The 23,482-nt window shown below is 36.4% G+C and overlaps 1 protein-coding gene across 1 annotated transcript in view; it reads left to right on the top strand.

Moving 5' to 3' along the window:
• The window catches only part of CCDC85A (coiled-coil domain containing 85A), a 218,198-nt gene extending 203,531 nt beyond the window's left edge, over positions 1 to 14,667 (top strand). Inside the window, 4 exon segments of the mRNA XM_020909034.2 lie at positions 1,781 to 1,915; positions 4,978 to 5,097; positions 8,533 to 8,631; positions 12,824 to 14,667. Coding sequence (XP_020764693.1) covers positions 1,781 to 1,915; positions 4,978 to 5,097; positions 8,533 to 8,631; positions 12,824 to 12,913 — 444 coding nt within the window. The 3' untranslated portion in view covers positions 12,914 to 14,667.
• The last annotated feature ends 8,815 nt before the right edge of the window (positions 14,668 to 23,482 follow it).

Genomic DNA, 23,482 nt, shown 5'->3' on the forward strand with positions numbered 1-23,482 from the left:
TATGAATACATATATTGCCCCCTTTTATGAGATTAGTTCTCTACAATCTGTTTTGAGTATGTTTAAAAATAACCTTTTACAAGATACTGAAAAATTTTGCTATTGCATGTCGTATCAACTTTCTGAAAATGAAAATAAATGACTGCTTCTTCTAGTAGGCTTCTAACTGGTCATAGATATTACCTTAGTTTTCATGGTTATTGTAATAAGTTTTGTTACAGTGGAGAGGCATTGGGATTTAATCTCACTACACATTAAATACAAATGAAAGAATTTTTTATGTTTTATTTGGTTGTTGGATACAAAAAACATGAAATCTGTGAGATGTGTAAGTCTTGGAGAGAACCAAATTTAGAATATAGAGCTCATTTGTAAAACAAAACAAAACAAAAAAAATCCTGCATTCATTGCTAATTATCATCCCAGGAACAAAACTGTGCAGATTTGGAGGGGGGGGTGACTTTTCAGCCATCCACCACATTATAAATTGTTGGATGTAACTCTTTATGATGGGTATAGACACTGACATATGAGATGATTACTGAGAGAGCAAAGTTTAAATTAGTGTTGCTTTGAGGAAATGATCATTGTGGTTCAACTGCAAATATATGATTTTCTCTGCTATATGTGAAGAATATGTGTGACTTTCTTACTTAATAGGTAACTCATACTTATTTTGTAGACTCAGAAAAAAATTTTGTGAGTACCAAATGCTGGTCGACATTGCTCCCTTTCTGATTTCACTTCAGACCATGGTATATTTTCTTTATTGTTCTGCCTCCAAAAGTCTGAGAAAAGTAAAAATTAGACCAGTGCTGTTCACCATAAAGCAAATAACAGATTAATGAGAACTAAAAAATTTTCTCATTTTCAGTCTCCTAAAATTAACTTAAATGTTTGGACACTGGAATTTTTAGACTATATTTTCAAGTTTTCTATATTTCAAAAATTGTTTCTTATTCTTTAGGACATAGCATTCTTAGAAGGTCTTAGTGAAAGTTGGCAGGGAAAGGAAATTATGGACAAATGAGTTCATTTTGTTTCTGTTCATTTTAATAAAATTACAGTTTGGTCATGGAAAAAAACTGAAATTTAGGGATGAAAACTCTTTGTATTTTCTTTTTATGTCAGTTATGTGATAGCTCTAGTTACAACCAATACAGAAACTTGGGAAATGACTGATTAATAGAAATTTTGATAATTATGTATATGCCCCATGTAAAATAGTTTATTGCAATTGTGATCTCTAAGTTCATTATATACTCCTCAGTGTATAGAAATTTTGCTGAGAATTTAATGCAGTGTCAGTTTTTCTGATTATTGAATATATCTACCCAACTTGTGTTTCTTAACATAAGGTCTGAGTATCCCAACTGCATTTTAATAATTTCTAAGTTCTGAAGTTATCACTTTAAATACTTAGAAGACCTTATGTTAATTCTCTATTTCTCACAAATAAAACCAACAAAATTAAGTTGCATAAATAGCTTCCTCTTTTTTTTTTTTTTGGTAGAATTTTGGCATTATCATCTATCTCTTTTTGATAGCTTGAGAATTAGTTATACCTATCCCCAAAACTTAAAAAAAAAAATCAATATTAGCTCTCATATACAGGACTTCATGAGTTTTTTAATGTTCTCCCTTGTTAGAGGTGCATGTTACAGCTTGCCATTGTGGTCATTGTGGTTCATTTCATTAAGCTTCTTGTTCTATCTGCTTTCTTGAGACTTGGGAAACAGCATTTTTCTGAGTGATTGTACTATATTGTTCCAAATATAAGGCCACCCAGAATAGAAGGCAACCTCCAACTAGAAACAGCTCAAATATGGAGAAAGGCTGGGGGCCCAGAGCCCGGCGGGTCTTGCAGTGGTGGCAAGGGTGCCGAGGAATAGGACGATGCCTGCCCACTCTCCCGGTGAGTGAAGATGAGTCAGCTGCTGATTTGCTTGTGCATAACCAGATGGATTCTGTTGCTAGAGGAAAAGATATACTGGGGGGAGAGAACAAGTCTGCACACATGAAATAAAGTCACTGTGTGTCCAGATCCAGGGAGGGAAGGCGGGAATAGAGTCTTTTATCTTCTAAACAGTCACCTTCAGTGCTTTTCCCCCTGAACCTGGGGGTGAAAGTTGAATAACCCCAAACACTGAAGAAGGAGAAAGGTACCTGAACCTTTTTTTTTTGAAAAGGGGTTTAAAGTCAGTGACCATGAAAATGAACTGTTAGACACCAACAGAAGTGTCAAGACCAGCTCAGAAAATTATTCCTTGCCCTTTCAAACTTACCGCTGACCCAAGAGGTGGTATGTACACTGTGTGTGGTCATGTGTAGCTTGAAAACAAGCAACCCCAAAGCTGGGACTCGCATTTCCAATTTCAGTAAGATTTTTTTCTTTTTAAATTCCCTGTCTCCTGAGTCAGCCAAGATACAATTTAAATAAGCAGGCTAAATCTTATTGAAATAAACTCCAAGGGACTGTTTTAAAATATTTTTTGTGCTAGTATTTTACCCAATAGCATATTTTAAAAAGTACTTCAATGAAAATATATTATTCAACTGAGAAATGTGTATTGATGGAGCCCAGAGCCTAGAGAAAGCCCAGATAAAACTCTACCAATAAGCAGTAGAAATCAAAAATTTCATTTTATAGTAACTAAATGAGATGTGACAAAAAGAATGAGGTGCTTGTTTCGGTTATAATCAAGAAAACTATTTAGCATCTATTAGTATACAACTTAACCCGCATTCAGTAATGTTTGCAGCTTCACAAAAACTACATGAAATATGGACCTTTACCTTTCTAGTGATGATTAAGTCCATGACTTGCTAAGCAAATTTGAAGTAGAGCTTGAATCCCTGAATAAGTTGCCTACCACTGCCTCTTCCCCTTTCCCCTGCCCATGTAGCTTCCATTGTAGCTTTTATGATGATGGTGGTGAAAGTTCTTTAATAAAAGGGTATGTCTTTCTGAATAGGCAGGACTGTCCTTAAGTCTAAACAATGCTAAATTGCCCAAAGGATGTGGTTTAGGGAAGCTACTTATCATTGATTTCAGAAATTCTCTTAAACCAAATTACCCTGAAAGATAGAGGTCCTGTGCCCAAGGGCAAAGAAGCTAGAATTGGATATGCCTACCACATTTTGCCAGGTCTGGGATTTGAAACAGACTGGGAAGAAAAGGAAGAATTTGAAGGGAATTTGTTCCAGAGGGGGAAGGATCTTGCCTGACAAGTTAGATTACCATTCAGAGCAAACAGCACTGCAGTGGTGGAGCCCAAATGAGATGTGGATGTGAACTCTGTATAATCTCAGAAACCTTTTCCAAAGAGTTCCTAAGGGTGGTACTGGTAAGGAAAGAGAATAGTAGAGAACCAGAACTTTTCAGGGAAGAACTTCCTTTAGAACTCATTTGTTTTGGAAATATTTGATTTCTACAAAGGAAGAGAATGTCCAAATTTGTGGTTGGGTGGAGGGCATGTGCCTGTTATTGATCATCTTTAAACTTCATATAGTTTACTTTCTATTATTTGGTTTAGGTACTCTATGTCTGATTTGATTCAAATTACAACAAAACAAACCTTATTTTTTTTCCCAGAGGGGGTTGGGGCTGTTATAATTGTATGTCCTGTGTCATCACCTGCTATTAATTTCATCATTAACTGCAGTGGCAGACAGAAGCTGGAAGGTCACCTAAATGTCATAATCCATGGCTTCCTCTCCCTGTTGGCTAGTAAGGGTGGGGGCAGGACCTGACCTGGTTGCATAGGAAAGACATGGCCTCAGTTGGCTTATGAGATGGCAAGGACAGCCTTCAGGGACATGTAGATAGAAAGGACAGTGACGAGGGAAGGGAGAAGATATTCCCAATTCATTATAAATAATCATCTCTGTAAAAATCAATAGCAAGAGTTAATTTCTCTGCAGTTAGCATGGTTTGTGTAAAACCCATACCCGTAACTATTGCTGTGTTCAGCTCCTCCCACCCATCCCTAAAATGCACAACATAGAAGCACTCCTGAAGATGCTAGAAAATTAATCTCCCAGATCACTGTTGTTTCTTCCTGCCAGGAATCCACATATGATGCACCTTCCATGGCTCCTTCTCAGGGGATTAGATTCATAGGATCAAGTTAAAGGGAACAGTTATTAATCTAGTAGGTATGAAAAAATCTGCAGATTGGTTGATGGATAGAAATTAAAATCTCTCAGACCCTAAAAACAGGAAAATTCCCACCAGACTGTTTTTGCTAGGAGGGTAGGTCACTGCTATTCTTTTTCTTTCCTGATTCATTAGTATATTTCCCAAGGAACCCTGGAAAAAGTGACATTTTTACTTTTTCCCACTTCCTATGTGGGCGACTGTGACTTTGCAAATCAAATTAATGATGCCAAGGTTCTGACTTCTCAGCAATTCGGTTGAAAAGTCACTAAACTACAAACATGTAATTTGCAATCTGTTTTTTCATTTTTTAAAAATTCATAAAATAAGAGAATTCTTGAAGAAAATGTTGCATATGGTTAAATCTCTTTGGGAAATGTTCTGCCATAGGTAAGGGACACCATTTCTCCAATGTGATGTATCTGCATTTTCTGAGACATATGGAATATGGCATTTGTCATGCTGAGTGAGCATGTTTAACTCAAATGTGGAGTAACTCACAAATTCCCTGCTCTTGAGTATCTTTAAGTTTCAAAAATCATTCTTAAAATGTTCTTAATGGGCATTCCTTAGGGGGCATTGCTCTCTTCAGTAAATCAGAACTGACATCTGGAAATGCATAGAGATGGCTCTTGGTTATTTTTTTTTTTTTTTGCTGGTCAAGCAGCAAGTGTATTCCAATTAACAAGTTGATAGCATCTTATGACAGGCTAGAAAAAAAAGGCTAATTCTAATTTGGCATATTGAATATTGAATGACATCTCTTCAGTTATAAACGACTTTTGTTTTAATAACAAAGTTGTTGATTTTCTACTAAGGGTTCTTTTAGGTTGTCATCAGGGGCTGATGGGAGTAACAGTTCACCCAACTCTCCAGCTAGCTTCAGTGGACATACCACACCTTCTCAGCAGCCTGAACCTGTGGTACACTCTCTTAAGGTAACCAACTGTGTACAACCATTTCCTCAGTACTTCAGTTGTGTGTGGCTTGTTCACTATAGTCTGGTAATCCTCACGGTCTCGTTTTAACCATAGATACTTTATTTTTTGACCCCTATGGTATAATTTTGTTTTTAATCTTAAGTTTTGAAGAATGATTTTAATTTTATAAACTAATAGTGGGTTTGAGTACTTATGGTTGAATTGAATCTCTGATTTTATCATTTTGTTTTGAGTAATGTGATTCATATCTACCTGCATTGAAGTTGAAGTTTGATGTGCATGTATGTGTAAAATATTGTTACAGGTATTTTCTGTGCAATGTTTGTAGCATGGGCGTCTTCAAATATAGGAACTTAATAGCCAAAATAAGGAAGGATACCATATTTTTCTTTTTGCAACTGAAGTACGTTGTGCAACTTACTAAAAAAAGTTTTCAAATAAACAAAAACCTACTCTGGTCACCACTAAATAGAAATTAAGTCTTCAAACTCTAGTTAATGCCTCTTTATAGACTATTAGAAAATAGACATCTGGTCTTACTCATAAAGATATTTTATTTTTGGCTTATAATTAAGATTCTGCAATAACTTAACAAAAGATGTGGCTTAAATTTATCATTTATTTTTCTTTACCAGTAATGAGCTTTCTAATAAGTAAAATTAATAATATGCAATATAGATATTTACCTCTCTAAGAAGAAACTACAGGCAATAAAAATAGTATTAAAAACTGAGGCAATTCCTTGAAATTTCATCAGCTCCAAAGTATAAAACACTGTCCCCCAAATTATCTCTAATTCCTCACATGTTGCACAGAGTCAGACATGACTGAAGCAACTTAGCATGCATGCATGCATTGGAGAAGGAAATGGCAACCCACTCCAATATTCTTGCCTGGAGAATCCTAGGGACAGAGGAGCCTGCTGGGCTACTGTCTATGGGGTCGCACAGACCTTTCCTGCTTTTGCCACATGGATTTCACAACTTTTCTAAATTTGTTTTGGCTTCAGAATGATTTATCCACAGGCTGATGAGGCACTCCTATGCCACACTTTCCTTGGCATGCAGAAAAGCAAAGAAGTAGATGAGAACTTCAAAATATTTACTTGACTTGAGGATGATTGTTTTATCAGTTGATTTAGCTCCCTCATTACATTTTGCTGTAACTTAGATGAAATGAGTGTGCTTCTCCCAAGCACTTACAGATTGCAGACAAGGGGAGGTGGTAGAACTATGCTGGGGGCCAGTGGCAATGAACGTGGTGTTTCCTGTCTTGATTGGGAAACCTCACAAAATGAACAACTGAGAGGAATTTGTGGGAAGGCACACCAGAATGAGGGGCCCTCCCTGCCTTTTGTCTGACAGCTGCTGGTTTATCAACTGGCTTGCTCTTAGCAACAGCACTTGGATACTGTTTAGTATGAGCAGCATGCTAAACAAGCTGTTACTTGAGCATAAATCAGACACTAGCATCTGAAAGCACTTTAGAAATGGAAAAATGGAGTGGCTTCAAGCCTGTGGTATTGGTATCTACACATGCTCCAGAAATGACACAATGCCCTGCTTTCCAGACTGAAACCTGTTTCAGCCCATTGCCTTATTCAATGACTAGTGCAGTTGGAATCAGATCAGTGTAGTGGGTCACACTGCCATCTTTCCCTAGATTCTCAACGCAGCTGCGGTAGTATGGCCTAAAAGGAGGGGGACGGCAAGGAAGAGCTCTTCAGTTTTCTCCAAATGCATTTTCTAATTTTCATATAAAATTTTATCTTAAGAGGAAGATATTATGTTATAATCAGAACACATTAAGTGTCCTCACTTGGCTGATGGGTAATGCTGAGCAACTGAAGCACCTTGATTGGGTAACTGGAGGCTCTTGAATATAGAATGCATTTGTTTCCATGAGTTGAGACAGAAATATGTGCAAACATAGCCTCTGCGAAACACATCTTTGGAATATCTCAGCATTTAAAAAAAAGTAGCCTCTTGACATGTTTTGTTTTTAAAAGCTACCAATCTAGAGCTGATTTATATCATAAGATTTTTCTGTTCTGAAAGTAGTAGTTGAAACAGTGGCTCAGTTTCTTATCTTCTTGTAAAGTTTTAAAAATTTCTAAACTTTAATAAACTCCATGGTCATAGTTTGGGGGAACGAGTTGTAAATCAATGTGAGGAATTAGTCCACTTGAAATATGCCACATTTTTCTTGCTTTAAAATTCATAACTATTAATTGGAGCTTCACTTCATTTAGTAGAAATTAACTGATTTGAAGTACACTTCTCTCAGGTGCATAATAAATCGAATTTGTGGGCAAATGAGCTTGTTCCAAGGAGTGCTTTAAGTTTTCTATGAATATTCATTGAGCATCATCAATAATTTCCTCTAAGTATAAAAAGAATGTGAACTGACTCTGTAGGGTTCTGCTTCAGGCTTTTAAGTGTGAATTCTCAGGTGACACCTTTAGGTGTGGCCATCAGCATTGACCGTGGCAATAGAACCAAGGGGTTTAGCAGTGTTGCAGTTCATTGTGGATTATACAAGAGCTTTTAGGAGAAACATTTTTTTAATACTACATCAGTTATTTGATTTAGAAGCTGATGTAGAGAAAAATAACAAATAGCACTCAAGGCCAAAGTTTTGTCTTCTTTTGTACTATATAGAGTATTGACATGAAAGTTTTAAAGACATTCTGAACAGAATCTTATTCTCAATTCATTTAGGGATAATTTAGAGAGGTAGAATCTAAAATTGTTTAAAAGCATCTCATTCTCAGATGAAAAATGAAAAATACTTAGTGTTGCTCACATATTTTCATGACTGGAGAGCCATTGCTTCTCTTTGCTTTTGTCAAAGAGCTGTCTCCATAGTCCTGTCCTCGGCACCAGGAACACATCCAGGCAAGAACTCGGAGATCAGTAACGTTCATGTTAAAAGTTCTTATGGGTTCCGACAAGTTTCACCTGTCACTATTATCCTTTTTAGTCATTTTTTCTATAGGCCGTGTCTACATATCATTTGGACTGTTGAGTAATATAATTAATTACATGCCAATCTTTACAATGGAGCAAGATTTATTGACTATCTCCAAATGGTTGACAGTCAGCTTTATATTAATGACCAAATTAACTAAATGTATCTAATTTTTTTGGACATAAATGAATTCAATTGACTATTAGTGATGCAGTAGATTGCTCTTAATGGCCATTTGAAAATCAAGTAGAATTGATACCAGATAGCTTTCAGAACAATCAACTCTTTTAAAAGATTTTGCCATATACTAACGTACTCTGATATGCAGACATGGAAAAAAAACTAAGGTTTTTTTTTTTTTTTTCTTTTTACAAAGTGGAGCTCCTTGGTGATTTTTATTCATAACTAACAAACTTTTTTTTTTTCCATGTGAAATTTGCTTTTCTTTTTCAACAAATCCAGGTCTTGGATGTTCAGGAAACTATAGATCGTCAACAGGGTAAAGAGTATGAACATGACCTTAGTGAGACAGAAAAAGCTATAGTCAGAGAAATGTGCAATGTAAGTTTAATGTGCTTTATTGTGTATTCTGTGTTGAAAGCCTCATCATAGCTTAGATTTTGCTTCATGAATACCTACTTTTTAAAATGCTGGCCAAATGCCTTTATATTTTTATGTGAAAGTAAAACCAATCTTCCCTTGGTTTTCTTTAATAAATGTTATTGCAGTATTTTTTTAACACAATAATCATGTAAAATATGCAGGTGAGCAAGAATCGGCCAATTCTGTGTTCCAGAATGAACTGTGAAAGTTTCTGAACAATAAATTTCCTAAAATGTTACTAGTTTTGATAAATCAGTTTCCATTTCATAATTTTCCTTAAAGAGCAGTGTTTAAAAACCTATGATAAGCAAAGAAAATGCAGCCTTCTGCAGATTATTTGTAACAATACTTGGGGAAAAAAATCACCATCTTAATATTGGCTTGGCCATAAAGTTTGTTCTATTTTTTTTCCATAGAAACTGGAACGAACTTCTTAGCCAACCCAGTAGGTAATATTTGTTAAGTTCTTCATTCATATGGTGCGTGCTTCATGTCATGCCCAGCAGTATCTCAACATAGTAAGCGATAGATATGAACTTAAGAGATGGCCACACAGAAATCTGCCTATGAAATCCCAGAAATACAGTGGGGGGCTGGGGGGGGGAAGACATGCTATTTTCACAATGCTTAGCCTATGTAATCATTATTGGGGTTTGGATTTGATTAATCTTAATTTTAATTTTTGAGTAATATGTTTGGATATATCATTTAATCAATTTGTGGATCTTATTTAAAAACTAAGCAGAATACGATGGGAAAGACATTTGTTAAAAGCAAAAATTCATGGTCAGTTATTTTAAGCTTTGATTTGAATTGGTATTCCATTGTGCTTTTATCATTTGTTCATTAGGATATCAAAATTGCTTAGAAATACCCTTCAGCTTTAGGCTATTAAGACCAGGTATCTCATTTTCCTACCTCCCCAAGGCATTCCTAGAATCCAGGAGATGTTAGATAAGCCCCATGGGCATGTAGCACTCTCGCCCCAGCACATACAGCCTCTTGCTTGCTTGTGTTGTCGTTTTTCTTTCTTACATTTCTGCTGTCTCTTTTCAAATGGTCATTGGTTCTAGATGTCATGATTTCCTAAATGCATCATGATTGATTTGCATGATGAAATGCATCATGTCATGATTTCCTAAGTGTAGCTTTTTGTCTGTTCTTAAGCTTTTCAATTTGAACACCTCCCTCAGATAAATTTTAAAGTTCAAACATTAGGAATTGTAAAGCTGGAAGGGACCATACATAGGAGGTTATACCTTCAGTGGTTCTCAGTCACATTGAGGCTCCTTCATAATTCAGAAGTCTGGGTTTTGCACCAGATCTTGGGCAATCAGGGTAGGAACTCTCATTTTGTACTTGAAGAAACTAAGATTCTGAAATTAAATTACTTGCCCCAATTTGTCCTCTAATGAATAGGGAAGTCAGGCATATACCCAGATTTTCTCTGAGGACCAGTTCTTTCCACTTTCCCAATTGTAGTGAATCTAGGCACTTCCATTTTCTTTCTCAAAGAATGAAAATCACTGTATCTTACAGAGGAAACCATCTCTATTGTGCTTAATGCCAGAATTTGTCTAAATAAACACAGGACTGTTTCTTGTCTCTTTTTTGATTAAATATTTTTAGATATTAGAAAATTTATTTCTTAGAGAAGGGACCCACTAATGAATTGGATCTTGATTAGTTTTGCATTGATCTTGATTTGCCTGTATTTCCAAAAAATCTTTCAAAAGGACACACACAGTGGTAATTGTTGCCTTCAGAAATCCAAGAGCTTTTGACTTTGGAAAGTTCTCTAGGGCATCTTTTCTGTTTTCCCCTTTGGTCACCAAAATTTGAGAAACAAAAAAGTAAGTTAGTTCAAATCTGATTGTTAGCACTGTTATATTTGAAAACTATATAAAAGCCATAAAAAAAAAAGTGCTGTTTTAAAATATTTGTGTCACCATTGTAAGTTATATCCATATCAAGAACACATAGCAAATATTGGAGAATAAACAAAAATACAGTTTGTGGAACAGTTTCAAAACTTCTAAATAATAATGTATATAAGATTATGAAACCTATTAGAGGAATTATGGGCTTTTACAATAATGTTACAGAAATGTAAAGCTTTCTCATAATGTGAGATCAGTTAACACACTCAGGTTTGTATCTGTCTCTGGTATTCTTTCTGGAAATAGGTTGTTAACATCTAGATAGTCTTTCCATTTTATAGATGTTAACAACCTTTCTTTACAGCACCATCATTTTGATCAGTAAGCATGTAGTGCTTCTAGTCTCTTCCCAGCTCTACCACAAAGATATACTGTCCTCTCAGAAACAGTATATTATCTACCTTTTCATAGTAATGGTTTTATCTTAGGTTTTTCTGTTCGGCACATGTCAGTTCCCTGGGAACAGCTGAGACACTTGACTGGGCCGCCATCTCAGTGACCATCTCAGACACCCACTGTTCAGCTCTCTTACTTATTTAACAAGTCACTACTCTGTGCCTGTCTTAATGTCTTTGGCTTATTTCAAAGTTCTGTCTTCTCGGAGTTTCCTTTCACCATGTAATTTCAGGGGTAAGGCCCATTACATTCTACATTTGAATACTTGAAGAGGGAGTTGTGTACAACACTTAAGAGTTGTCATCATCTAATGCCTTTTGTTCCTGATCATTTGAATCTATCCTTTGCTTCTAAACAAGATGTGAAAGCATTCTGGGTAGATGTAAAGCATTTAAGGGCTAGAAAGGGAAAGTCCATAGTGTTCCTTGGCTTCCTGATTGTGTCCCTCTTCAGTCAATGTATTGAGAAAGGACACTTTCCTAACTCCCTTGGGTACAGCCTAAACTGTTCACTGCTAGATATGCTCAGTTGTGTCTGACTGTTTACAACCCCATGGACTATAGCTAGCTAGGCTTCTCTGTCCATGGGATTTCCCAGGCACAAATATTGGAATGGGTAGCCATTTCTTTCTTCAGGGGAACTTCCTGACCCAGGGATCAAACCCAGGCCTCCTGAATTACAGGTGGATTTTTACCATCTAAGCTACTAGGAAATTCCTTCCCAAATATTTAAGGACTGTAACTACAACTCCCTTCAAATATGACAGGACATCTCTATCACATAGTAGTGTCTGCTAACACACAGAGATGAATAGTTCCATAGGTTTCACAATGAAGGTAGACAGACCCCTACATGCTTATGTGTTACTATGACTTAGAAATCTGCTTCCCTGGAATATCTGCTCTTTTAAAAGAGAAAACAAAGAAGTATTGATGAACCAGCTGGTTTGTGTTCATGTTAGAACAATGTAAATTTACGTGGAAGTAATCAATCTGATCATAATCCTAATAGGGAAACACTGAGAGAGTTATGACTGTTACTATGTGGTTTCTTAATGTAGTATATTGGTATGTCATTGTTGGATTCAGTGGTTTTACTTATTAATCTCACCCTTTGCTATTGTCCCTTTAAAATAGCCTAATTTTTAACATATTGTTTTTAGTGACTCTTGAATTTATTTTTATCTTTTCCCTGCATCTGAATGCTTTCTATTGTGGTAATCTGAGATATACTATTGGGTAGCTAAGATTTATGATAACTAAGACCCCCCATTCCACAGGGAAAACAAGGGAAATCTACTAGTGACCCTAAGGCTACTAGCTCAGGACTTTAAACCACTACAGACAGTGAAGGAGTTTTTGTTCTTAGTTATTTAACATTTTGGTATTCCTCATTTTAGGTGTATAATATAGGAACCAGGATGATTTTGTAGGAACCATATATTCTTAACTACACATTAGAATCATGTTGACAGCTTTAAAAAAAATAGATGACCCTACCTGTTTAATTCCTAGTGGATGCCCAGAGTTGAGGACCAGTCTCATAACCAGTGTAAGTTGGCATATCATTCTGTAATTTTGACCCTGATTGCTAAAGAAGCATAGCACTCCTGTCTGTTGAGCAGTTCTCATGATTTAGAAACTTGCATCACATTTCATTTTATTTTTGAGCTCATTCGTGTGAATATTTTGTCTCTTGTCTTATATTCCTCTTTGTCCTCATAGATTTCCCCCCTTAAAAAAAAAAAAACCATACACACCCCTGTATGGAACAGGACAATTAAGATGCTTACTCTTTTTCTTCTTTTTCTTAAGGTTGTATGGAGGAAACTTGGAGATGCTGCAGGTTCGTGTCCTGGAATTAGGCAACATTTGTCTGGAAACCAGTACAAGGGACCCATGTGAGACGCACTCTCTTTCAAACATGACATCACCACTGCAAGAGAGATAAGAGAGGAAAGAGTGGATTTCCACAAACCTGGAGTCATTGTACATTGCACACATTTTCCCTCGAAAAACTTTAGTATGGCTGAAGTTGTATTTTTTGTCTCTCACTTTGGTGTTCACTACAGTCCATCTTAAACAAGGTAGCTTTGAAAATCACCATTTTGGTACCAATATTTTCATTAGAACTAAAATGTTTTTGACTCTTCAGATCTAAAATTGTAATGGGGAAACCTGCATGATTGGAAGAGTCCAGTAGACCCTCAGTGGTTTTGATAGAATCGAATCATTGCATATCATGGTGGGAGTGTTCTACCATGTTGTTGAAGATAACAAGTGGTTTCCAGCTTCCCAAGTTGGAGAGTTGGTAACCTATTATATTTTAGTCAATAAAATACTAGTTCCTGATGCATAATTAATTTGGATGCAAGATAAGGTTAGGTTTCTTGGATTTTGTTTTGACTTTTGAGGTACTAAAATACCACATCAGTTTTCCTTACCAGCTAGAAGGGTAGCAGGACTTTGTCGAGTGCATTATCAGAGTGCCATTTACTTAAATTAATCAAAGTAAATATATCTTTTCTTTCATCTTAATGTATTATTCATGAAGACACATCTTGGGGACATATCAACCTCCATCTTCAGTGTATTCATTAATGTTAATATTAACAATTTCAATTAAAGAACAAGCAAACAATTTTTCTAAGTGTTTCCAGCTGTGACATGTCAATTTCTACAATTTAGTTTCTAGACATGCTGTTATATTTAATAAACTTTCTGTAAACTTTAAAATATTGCACTGCATTTATGAAAAAACTTTATTAGCCTACAGCAGCTATCTTAACGTTTTATGAAACTGACGCATGTCCTTCATTATTGAAGCTAAAAGCTCTCATTCAGATTGCTTGAGATTTGAAAAGAGGTGTGCTAGCTTTAGTTTTTCCTTATTTTTGGTATATATATATATATATACACATATATATACATATATGTGTATATATATATATAAATATAAAATAATAGACTGTGTGTATTGGAAATGCTATGATAGGTATTTTGTGTTTATTCAAATGCAATGATAGTTTCTTGTATGAATGTGCAAGAGGCCTCTCTGACCGAATGCTAACTTTATATTGTAATATAAAATTATAAAAGTAGGAATGCAGTGATTCCCAGTTTTCTTCGAAATTGCTCAGATTTGATTCATAGCAGATATTCTGTTGCTCTTGTTTTTAAATGGGCTCATTACACATGTATTAATTGTCATTAGTGAAGGAACTGTTATACTTTTTTAAATGTTATTGTGATGAAAAGGCAGTCCTGTTCTCAGAAAATATTTATGAATTAATTTGCTATAGAATTATCTTTCTAATTATTGTAATTGGGTTACCATTTAAGCTTTTCTTTTAAAATGTTATATATTTTAAGAATATTATTACTCTATAAAGGAAAAATTGCTTACTATATTTACACCTTTTCTTGAAAAGCTCTCATCCTTAAATTGTTGTATTCCTACACTCTGAAGACATTTTAAAAAAGTTTTGTGCCTGCAGTGGAGCCTGCAGAAGCTAATACAAGGAACACTGGTCTTTTGACAAAATACTTGTGTAAATTTTGATACTGTATTAAAACTATTTTTTTAAAGTTCTAAAGTTAAAATTGAGTATCAAGTATATGTGTTCATCTTAGCAATGGAAATAAATTATTTAATCCCAGTGTTTTTTTCCTTCAAAATGTTTTCCCTAAATTGAGATTTCTCATAGTTGCTAAGTATCATATTGCTCCTGTATGATGACAGTAATGATAATAATATAAAACAAAGGCATGTTTAAATATGCTCTTAATGAGGGATTTAATATTTAGAGATTCCTTAATTCACTATTTTTTAGTATAATGTAGTTAAAAAGTTTAGAATGATATTTAAGAAAATTGAAAAATTAGGTATCTTTTAGTTTTAATTCATATAGATTAATATTAAACCTCAATTATTTATTATTAAAATATTAGTAGTCAGAAGGATATAAACTAGAAGGGAACTATTAAAGAAATAGACAACTTGGTGTCTTTAAGAGACTTCTGCATTTTTGAGGAAAGAATGACAAGATGCAAGTCAGAGGACAGACATACTTCTTGGAAATCACTGTGGAATAAGGCTTCTTACACTTAGCATTAGCCCCTACTTTAAATGGCATAGTAGATGGACAGCTCAGGGTCTGAATCTTGCTACTGCCCAACATTTTTATCAGTAAAACTGAGTGATACCCTTCTTTTATGTGACCAGATTATTTATCTCATTTTCCCTGGAAAAAAAAGGTTAATTTACATATCTTGGTAGGTTACCTTTACCAGCCTTGAAGCTGTTAGTCTATCAGAATCTAAGCTTTTTAAATTCATGATTTATAAGTTTCTAGCATTTGCTAACTGCACGAAAGAATATTTAGATCATATGTGGCATCCAGCAAAATACTGACAATCTTATTCTTTAATTCAATGAACTTTTCAAGAATGTCTACCGCTATCACATGAGTTAACATATTTTGGTTCCTTACTCAGATGTGACTGTTCAGGAAATACATGGAACCATAGTATCTTGGGTACCAGGAAGAGCTTCCTTTATCCTTGCGACCTAGATAAGTTTCCCTCAAATACCCATTTTGTGATCTTGAGGAAGTGCTACGTTTCCTCGTGACTTCTCATTTCCAGAGTTTTCACTCTATGGCAAGCTTTCTGTTGACTCATCCTCCTTCACCTCAAAGACAAACTGATTCTGTTAGAAATCCTATCACCCATTCTCGGAAAGGATCTGCCTACTTCAAGCTGGCTTATCAAGGTAAATTCTCAACAAGCTCAAGATATACTTCTATGAGGAATTCATATATTTACTTCTCAAAAAATTTTCCATCTCATTATACAATTAAAGGACAATATATCAGACTGAACCATATGAGATTACCAATATTTGACCATCTTTGGATTATAAAAACAGCAATTTCATATGGTACGACTTTGTATGATTAGTAGATTTTTTGTGGGATTAAATGCAGTACAAGTTAGTGTCAGCATGTTGAGCTGGAGCAGTATGCTTTACTAAGTGCAGTATTGAATAAAAGGCCTTTGGCTTAGTGAGGCTGACTTTGGGGCAGCAAGTTCAGCATGTGACTATTATTAGCTTTGTGCATTTGAATAAATAACTTAACCTCATTGAGCCTCGCTGTCCTGATAGGCCAAATGGAGATAACATCTGAGTTACTCTAAGCTTTTTAGTAGTCTTCCTAGTTCCAAAGTTCAATGATCTTGACAGTTCACAAGAAACAGTGGTGAGTCCTTTAAGATACTGGAGCCTAGACCTGTGAGCAATTTATACCATTAGGCTGGGGGAAGGGCCCGCATCAGCACTGAAGGGACAATCTACCACACAGAGATCCTAGCTGCACATACGTACTTTCAGGCTCTGTCCTTTACATCTCATTCAGCCTACTACAGGCCCTGCGTGACCAATCACAGACTGATTTTGGAAGTGCGGAAAAAGGGTGTTTGTCTGATTCTCACATAGGAAGAGTATGTTTGAAAAACAATTTACACAACCATTTAATTCTTTATTTTTCATGCCACCACAGAAATGTTTGAGAATACTTTCACTTCAAAATGGCAGAATAAGTACATACTACAGCTTCTCCCTCTTGCCTTGATCCCTAAAAATGGTGGAAAAGATACTTAATAAACTCATAATTCCAGTAGAACATGAAAAAATAGTGTACTCTGTAGACCCTCAATTATGATGAATTCTTGAAAGAAGGGAAATAAAACATTATCTTATTGAAGAATGGATCCAAAATTCAAAATACATGATGGAGGGTATTGTTTAAGAAGGAGTCATGGCCCCAAGAATGTTAAACAAGGAAGAGTTTGATACACCCATGGCATGGGATCCTGGGATAAATGGCAGTAGTCAGGTTTTTTGACTCCTGCATATAACCTCTCCCTCCCTAGCTCAGGAGGAGAACAAAAGAGATAATTACTCCCAGGCCAGAATAGAGGAGAAACATGACTGAATCAGACACAGTGCAAAGTTTTCAGATTGGTAACAACCAGTAGAAAAGGCACCCTCTGTGTTCAGATCCTTAACTAATGATACATCTTGCCTAAAAGTTTGTCCCACTACTCCTTTGCACTTAAAGAGGCTAAAGTATCTCCCACACCCAGCATCCTTACCTCTTCTTCAGGCAAGTAGTAGAATAAACATAGGTTAATATGGAAATTTCAATACTAAGATGAGTATACAACCAAACACCACCCAACATTTCTCTCACTTTCTTACATTTCCTTCTTCCTTCTCTTTCCTAGTTGTTTAGTTTCCCTATTTTATGAGTTTAAGTGTTAAAGGTACCACAAAACCATTTGGAAGCAAGGAGCAATCATAAGTGAAGCATAGTCTCATTTCACTGAAATTTCAGGATGTCTCTGTAAAACACAAGAGCCTCTCATTTTGTGGAAATGTTTCTCAGTTTTGACGCCCAAGTTATAATTCCATTTGATCCTATTACCAAGAAGGCTTTCATTTTCTATTCTAGGACCTTTAGTTTTCTAGATCCTGTTCTAAAGTGACAGCATACAATATATACCGCTGTAATTGCCATGGCAACAGGATTCATATGCTAATCAGGAATGCAGTTTTAAAGAAGCACAAAGGGTCTGAAATTGGCCTTTGATTCTATGGGCCATTTTTGTGTATGGGTCAACCTGCATGGGCTTAATATAGCATTATACAAAATCTGTTTTCCCTTTTCAAAAATCTGGGTTAGGTAAGAATAATTTTCTGACAATCCAGATAACAGTCTCTAGGGAGGGCTTTGTTCTGTCTTTTTTAACCATCATCATTCACCAGGTTCAGTCTAGCCCTACCACTCAACAGTGACCATACTGACTGGCTATCCAAGATTCATTTTTCTCTTTTTCCTAAGACAGTTCTCCTTTGCTTTAGAAAGACACTGCCCAAGAGAATGAGGAGAAGCTGTTTCCAATTCTATTGCTGAACGTTGATTATTCTAAAGCCTAGACTCAGAGTTCATGTTGGTACTCTCATCCTAGTTGCCAGTAATTGGTTTAGGAAGCCCAGCATCAGCCCATCAGTACACAACATTCCTATGGCCCAATTGTGGCAACATGATCTAACAGGGTTCATCTAAATTTTACTGGGGAAGAAGTTTTTTTTTTTTTTGATGTATAAGGAAGAGTTGTCTGTTGCATGAAACCATACTGACTGTCATTGAGAAGTCATCCTGAGGAGGAAGCATGCATACAGGAGAGGGTAGGGCCAAGAGAACTGCGAAGAAGGGAGCTGAAACATGGATTATACCTTGTCTGGAATCTACCCTAATTCTGGACTCTTAGAGATTCAAATTTCCATACTGTTTTTGATTTGGGATTCTGTTACTAATATTGTACACTTTAAATGCTATGAATTGAATACCTGGTCTCCTGATATGGGAAATTGCAGGATAAATATTCTACGATGATGTCTTAGTTGTATTGGGAAGAACAGGAGTGTGTTCAAACAACTGATTCCTCTAACTGCTGTCACAGAAAAGAGATTCTATGTTATCTTTATGTAGTAGAATAAAAATTAGTAGAAGGGAGGTCAACATGGTGGAGTAAGATGATGTGGAACTTATCTCTTCACACAAACACATCAAAAATACATCTACATGTGGAGTAATTTCTTATGAAAAACTAGAAACGGGCAGAAGGTCTCCTATAAAATCAATGCTGTAAGAAAGATACAGACATATTTGGGTAGGGTGGGAAGAAAAGCACTGAGCCAGGATCGATCCACCTGGGAGAGGACCAAGAGGAAAAGGGAGACTGCATGTGTGAACACTCACCCTGAAGAGTGAGTGGCTCAAGGCACAGACTGGGTATCCCAGTCCTGGGGCCCTATGTATAGCAGACAAGCCCATTTGACTGATTAGAAAAGCATTAGGACAGATAGAAAGACTAGAGAAGTCTGGACTCTACTCCTGAGGAGTGTACAGGTGCTGGTTTGCCCCCAGGCATGGCAGAGACAGGTCCCCAGTCCAAGCCAAGTGAATGCTCTGGCCCTGTCCACTGCATGCCATAGTCTAATGCTAGATCTAAGGTGGTCACAACAGGGGAAAAGATGCACCATGTGCTGCATCTGAGCAGAGCCCCGGATGCCTACACAGGCAGAGCACTGGACCTCTGTGAGCATACCAACTCTACTTCAGCAGTGCCCTCCTTTGGTACAAAGGTCCCAGTGTGGGGAGAAGGCAAAACACACAGTTGAAGGGAATGGAGCTAGCTTGAGCCAAACCTTCAGGTATTCTATTCCAGCAACTTGAGAGAAGGCCCCCCGACCTGACAGGGCAGTGATGGCCACTGAGCAGAGAGCAAGTCCTGCCTCATACCCCTATCAGACTCTAGCTCCTCTATCAGCAGCTGAACCTCCTACGAAAGCGACAGCTGCCAGCACCCCCTGAGGAAAGACATGACTGGCACCCACATCAAAGGGGTTGGACACGTGCTGTTTACACAGGTACATTCCCACATAAGGACACCCCTTCAAGACCAAAATAGGTAACTGTTTCACCTAAATTCATAGAGACACAGAAAGTTAAATAGAATGAAAGCACAAACTACTCTCAATTGAAAGACCAAGAGAAAACTTCTGAAAAATTAATGAAACAGAGTGTAATCTACCAGACAAATAATTCAAAAATATTGGTAGTAATAAGGCTGAATGAATTAGGGGATAAAATTGATGTAAACAAAGTTAATTTTTCATGAAGAATCAAATTATAAAGAAGTAGCACAAAAAAATAGATAAATATTTGAGATAAAAGCACACTAGGAACAGCAAATAGCTGACTAAATGTCACAGAAGATTGCATAAATGATCTGGAAGATAGACTAATGAAAAACATCCAATCAGAACAGCAGACAAATAAAAATATGTGAGTATAACATATGAAACCTCTGGGATACTATCAAAGGTGCCAATATAGGGGTTACAGGAAGAAAGAAAAAAAAGATTTCGAGAAACTGTTTGAAGGAGTTACGGCTGAAAACTTTCCAAACCTAAAGAAGGAAAGAAATATTCAGACAGGAAGCACAGAGGGTCCCAAACAAGATGAGCCCAAACAGATTGACATTAAGGCATGTCATAGTTAAAATGGCAAAAGTTAAAAACACAGAACAATACAAAAAATATCTTCATGACCCAAATAACTACGATGTTGTGATCACTCACCTAGAGCCAGACATCCTGGAATGAGAAGTCAAGTGAGCCTTACAAAGCACCACTACGAACAAAGCTAGTGGATGTGATAGAATTCCAGTTGCGCTATTTCAGATCCTAAAAGATGATGCTGTGACAGTGCTGCATTCAGTATGCCAGCAAATCTGGAAAACCTAGCAGTGGCCACAGGACTGGAAAAGGTCAGTTTTCATTCCAATCCCAAAGAAAGGCAATGCCAAAGAATGTTCAAACTACCGCACAATTGCACTCATCTCACACGCTAGCAAAGTAATGCTCAAAATTCTCCAAGTCAGGCTTCATTTAGAAAAGGCAGAGGGACCAACATCCACTGGATCATCGAAAAAGCAAGAGAGTTCCAGAAAAACATCTGCTTCTGCTTTATTGACTATGCCAAAGGCTTTGTATGAATCACCACAAACTGTGGAAAATTCTGAAAGAGGTGGGAATACCAGACCACCTGACCTACCTCCTGAGAAATCTGTATGCAGGTCAGGAAGCAACGGTTAGAAACTGGACATGAACAACAGACTGGTTCCAAATAGGGAAAGGAGTATGTCAAGGCTGTATACTGTCACCATGCTTATTTAACTTATATGCAGAGTGTATCGTGAGAAACACTGGGCTTGATGAAGCACAAGCTGGAATCGAGATTGCTGGGAAAAATATCAATAAGCTCAGATATGCAGATGACACAACCCTTATGGCAGAAAGTGAAGAACTAAAGAGCCTCTTGATAAAAATGAAAGAGGAGAGTGAAAAAATTGGTTTAAAGCTCAACATTCTGAAAACTAAGATCATGGCATCTGGTCCCATCACTTCATGGCAAATAGATGGGAAAACAATGGAAACAGTGACAGACTTTATATTCTTGGGCTCCAAAATCACTGCAGATGGTGACTGCAGCCATGAGATTAAAAGATGCTTGCTCCTTGGAAGAAAAGCTATGACCAACCTAGACAGCATATTAAAAAAGCAGAGATACTACTTTGCCATAAATGGTTCATCTAGTCAAAGCTATGGTTTTTCTGGTCGTCATGTATGGATGTGAGAGGTGGACTATAAAGAAAGCTGAGCGCTGAAGAATTGATGCTTTTGAACTGTGGTTTTGGAGAAAACTCTTGAGAGACCTTTGGACTACAAGGAGATTCAACCAGTCAATCCTAAAGGAAATCAGCCCTGAATATTCATTGGAAGGACTGATGTTGAAGCTGAAGCTCCAATCCTTTGGCCACCTGATGAGAGGAACTGACTCATTCGAAAAGACTGTGATGCTGGGAAAGATTGAAGGTGGGAGGAGAAGGGGAAGTCAAAGCTTGAGATGGTTGGAAGGCATCACCAACGTGATGCACATGAGTTTGAACAAGCTCCAGGAGTTGGTGATGGACAGAGAAGCCTGGCGTGCTACAGTCCATGGGGTCACAAAGAGTTGGACACAACTGAGTGACTGATCTGAACTGAAAGACAAAAAGAGAGTAAAAGCAGCAAGAGAAAAAGTTTTCCAAGGGAATTCCCATAAGGCGGTCAGCTGGTTTTCTAAGGAAACTTTACAGGCCAGAAGGGAGTGGCATGATACATTCAAAGTCCTGAAATAGAAAAAGCTGCAACCTGGGGTACTCTACCCAGGAAGATTATTAAATATTTAGAATAGAAGGAGAGAGAAAGAACTTCTCAGTCAGTTCAGTTGCTCAGTCATGTCCGACTCTTTGCGACCCCATGGACTGCAGCAGGAGACAAGCAAAATCTAAAGGAATTTGCCCATACTGAACCTACCCTCAAAGGAATACTGAAGTATCTTCTCTAAAAAGAATCAAGAGTCTACAGAACAGGGAAAATCTCAATATGAAAGACAAATATATAGTAAGGATTGAAGATCATTTAAATAAGCCAGTATGTTGATTAAAAGGCAAAGATTTGTAAAAGCAACTATAACAATGATACAGTTAAGGGATAAGCTTAAGGTAGAAAATGTAAAATTAGAAAGAAATGGGGAAGGAAAGTAAAAATTGTAGATCTTTTGGAATGTATTTGAACTTAAATGAATATCAGTTTAAATAAAATAGATATAATTATAGGTAAACAATAAGGACCTCACAGTAACCACAAATCAAAAACCTACAACAGACACAAAAAATAAACAGGAAACCAATCATATAATCAAACAAAATATAATCAAACCACAAAAGAAACAAAAAGAAATGAACAGAGAAGGACTACAAAAATAACCAGAAAACAATGATTAAAATGGCAATAAGTACATCCTATCCATAATTATGATAAATATCAACAAACTAAATGATCCAATCAAAAGACATAGTAGCAGATTAGATTTTAAAAAACAAAATAAGAACCTGCAATATGCACACTTCAGTGCAAAAGACATACACACACAAAGTGAGAGGCTGGGAAAAAGAAAGTTTCTATGGAAACTCCCAAGAAAGCAGAGATAGCAATAGTCATATCAGACAAAATAGACTTTAAAATAAGGATGATAATGAAGGACAAATAAAGCTGTTATATATTGACAGAATAATGCAATAAGAAGATATTATAGTATCCACTAACATAGGTGCCCCTATATTTGGTGCATGTAAGTATATAAAGTAAACACTAACAGACTTCAAGGGAGAAACTGACAGTAGTGCAATAATAGTAGGAAATTTTAACTGTAGCACTGACATCAACAGACAGCTCATCCAGATGGAAAAATCAAGACAAGAGTGGTATTAAATGACACAATCAATGAGTTGGATTTAATTAATTTCTACAGGGTAATACATCCAAACACAGCATAATACACATCCAAGTGCACATGGAACATTCTCCAGGAAAGGCACATACTAGGGCATAAAACTGCTCAACAAATTGAATAGGATAGAAATTATATCAAGCACTATTTCTTGCCTTAATAGTACAAAATTAGACTCAACTACAGAAGCACAAATGAGAAAAGGACAAACATGTGGACACTAAAGAGCATGCTACTAAAAAAACAATGTTTCTGGGACAAAAACAGAAATACATTTCAATGGTACAAAATAAGAAGTCCAGAGATAAACCCACACACCTATTGTCAACTAATCTATGACAAAGGAGGCAAGAATATACAATGGAGAAAAGACTGTCTCTTCAATAAGTGATGGTGGCAAAACTGGACAGCTACATGTAAAAGAATAAAATTAGGATACTTCCTAACACTGTACACAAAAATAAACTCAAAATGGATTAAATACATAAATATAAGGTCAGATATTATA

Source organism: Odocoileus virginianus, chromosome 2 (assembly GCF_023699985.2).
Source record: "Odocoileus virginianus isolate 20LAN1187 ecotype Illinois chromosome 2, Ovbor_1.2, whole genome shotgun sequence".
Classification (NCBI taxonomy): Eukaryota; Metazoa; Chordata; class Mammalia; order Artiodactyla; family Cervidae; genus Odocoileus; species Odocoileus virginianus.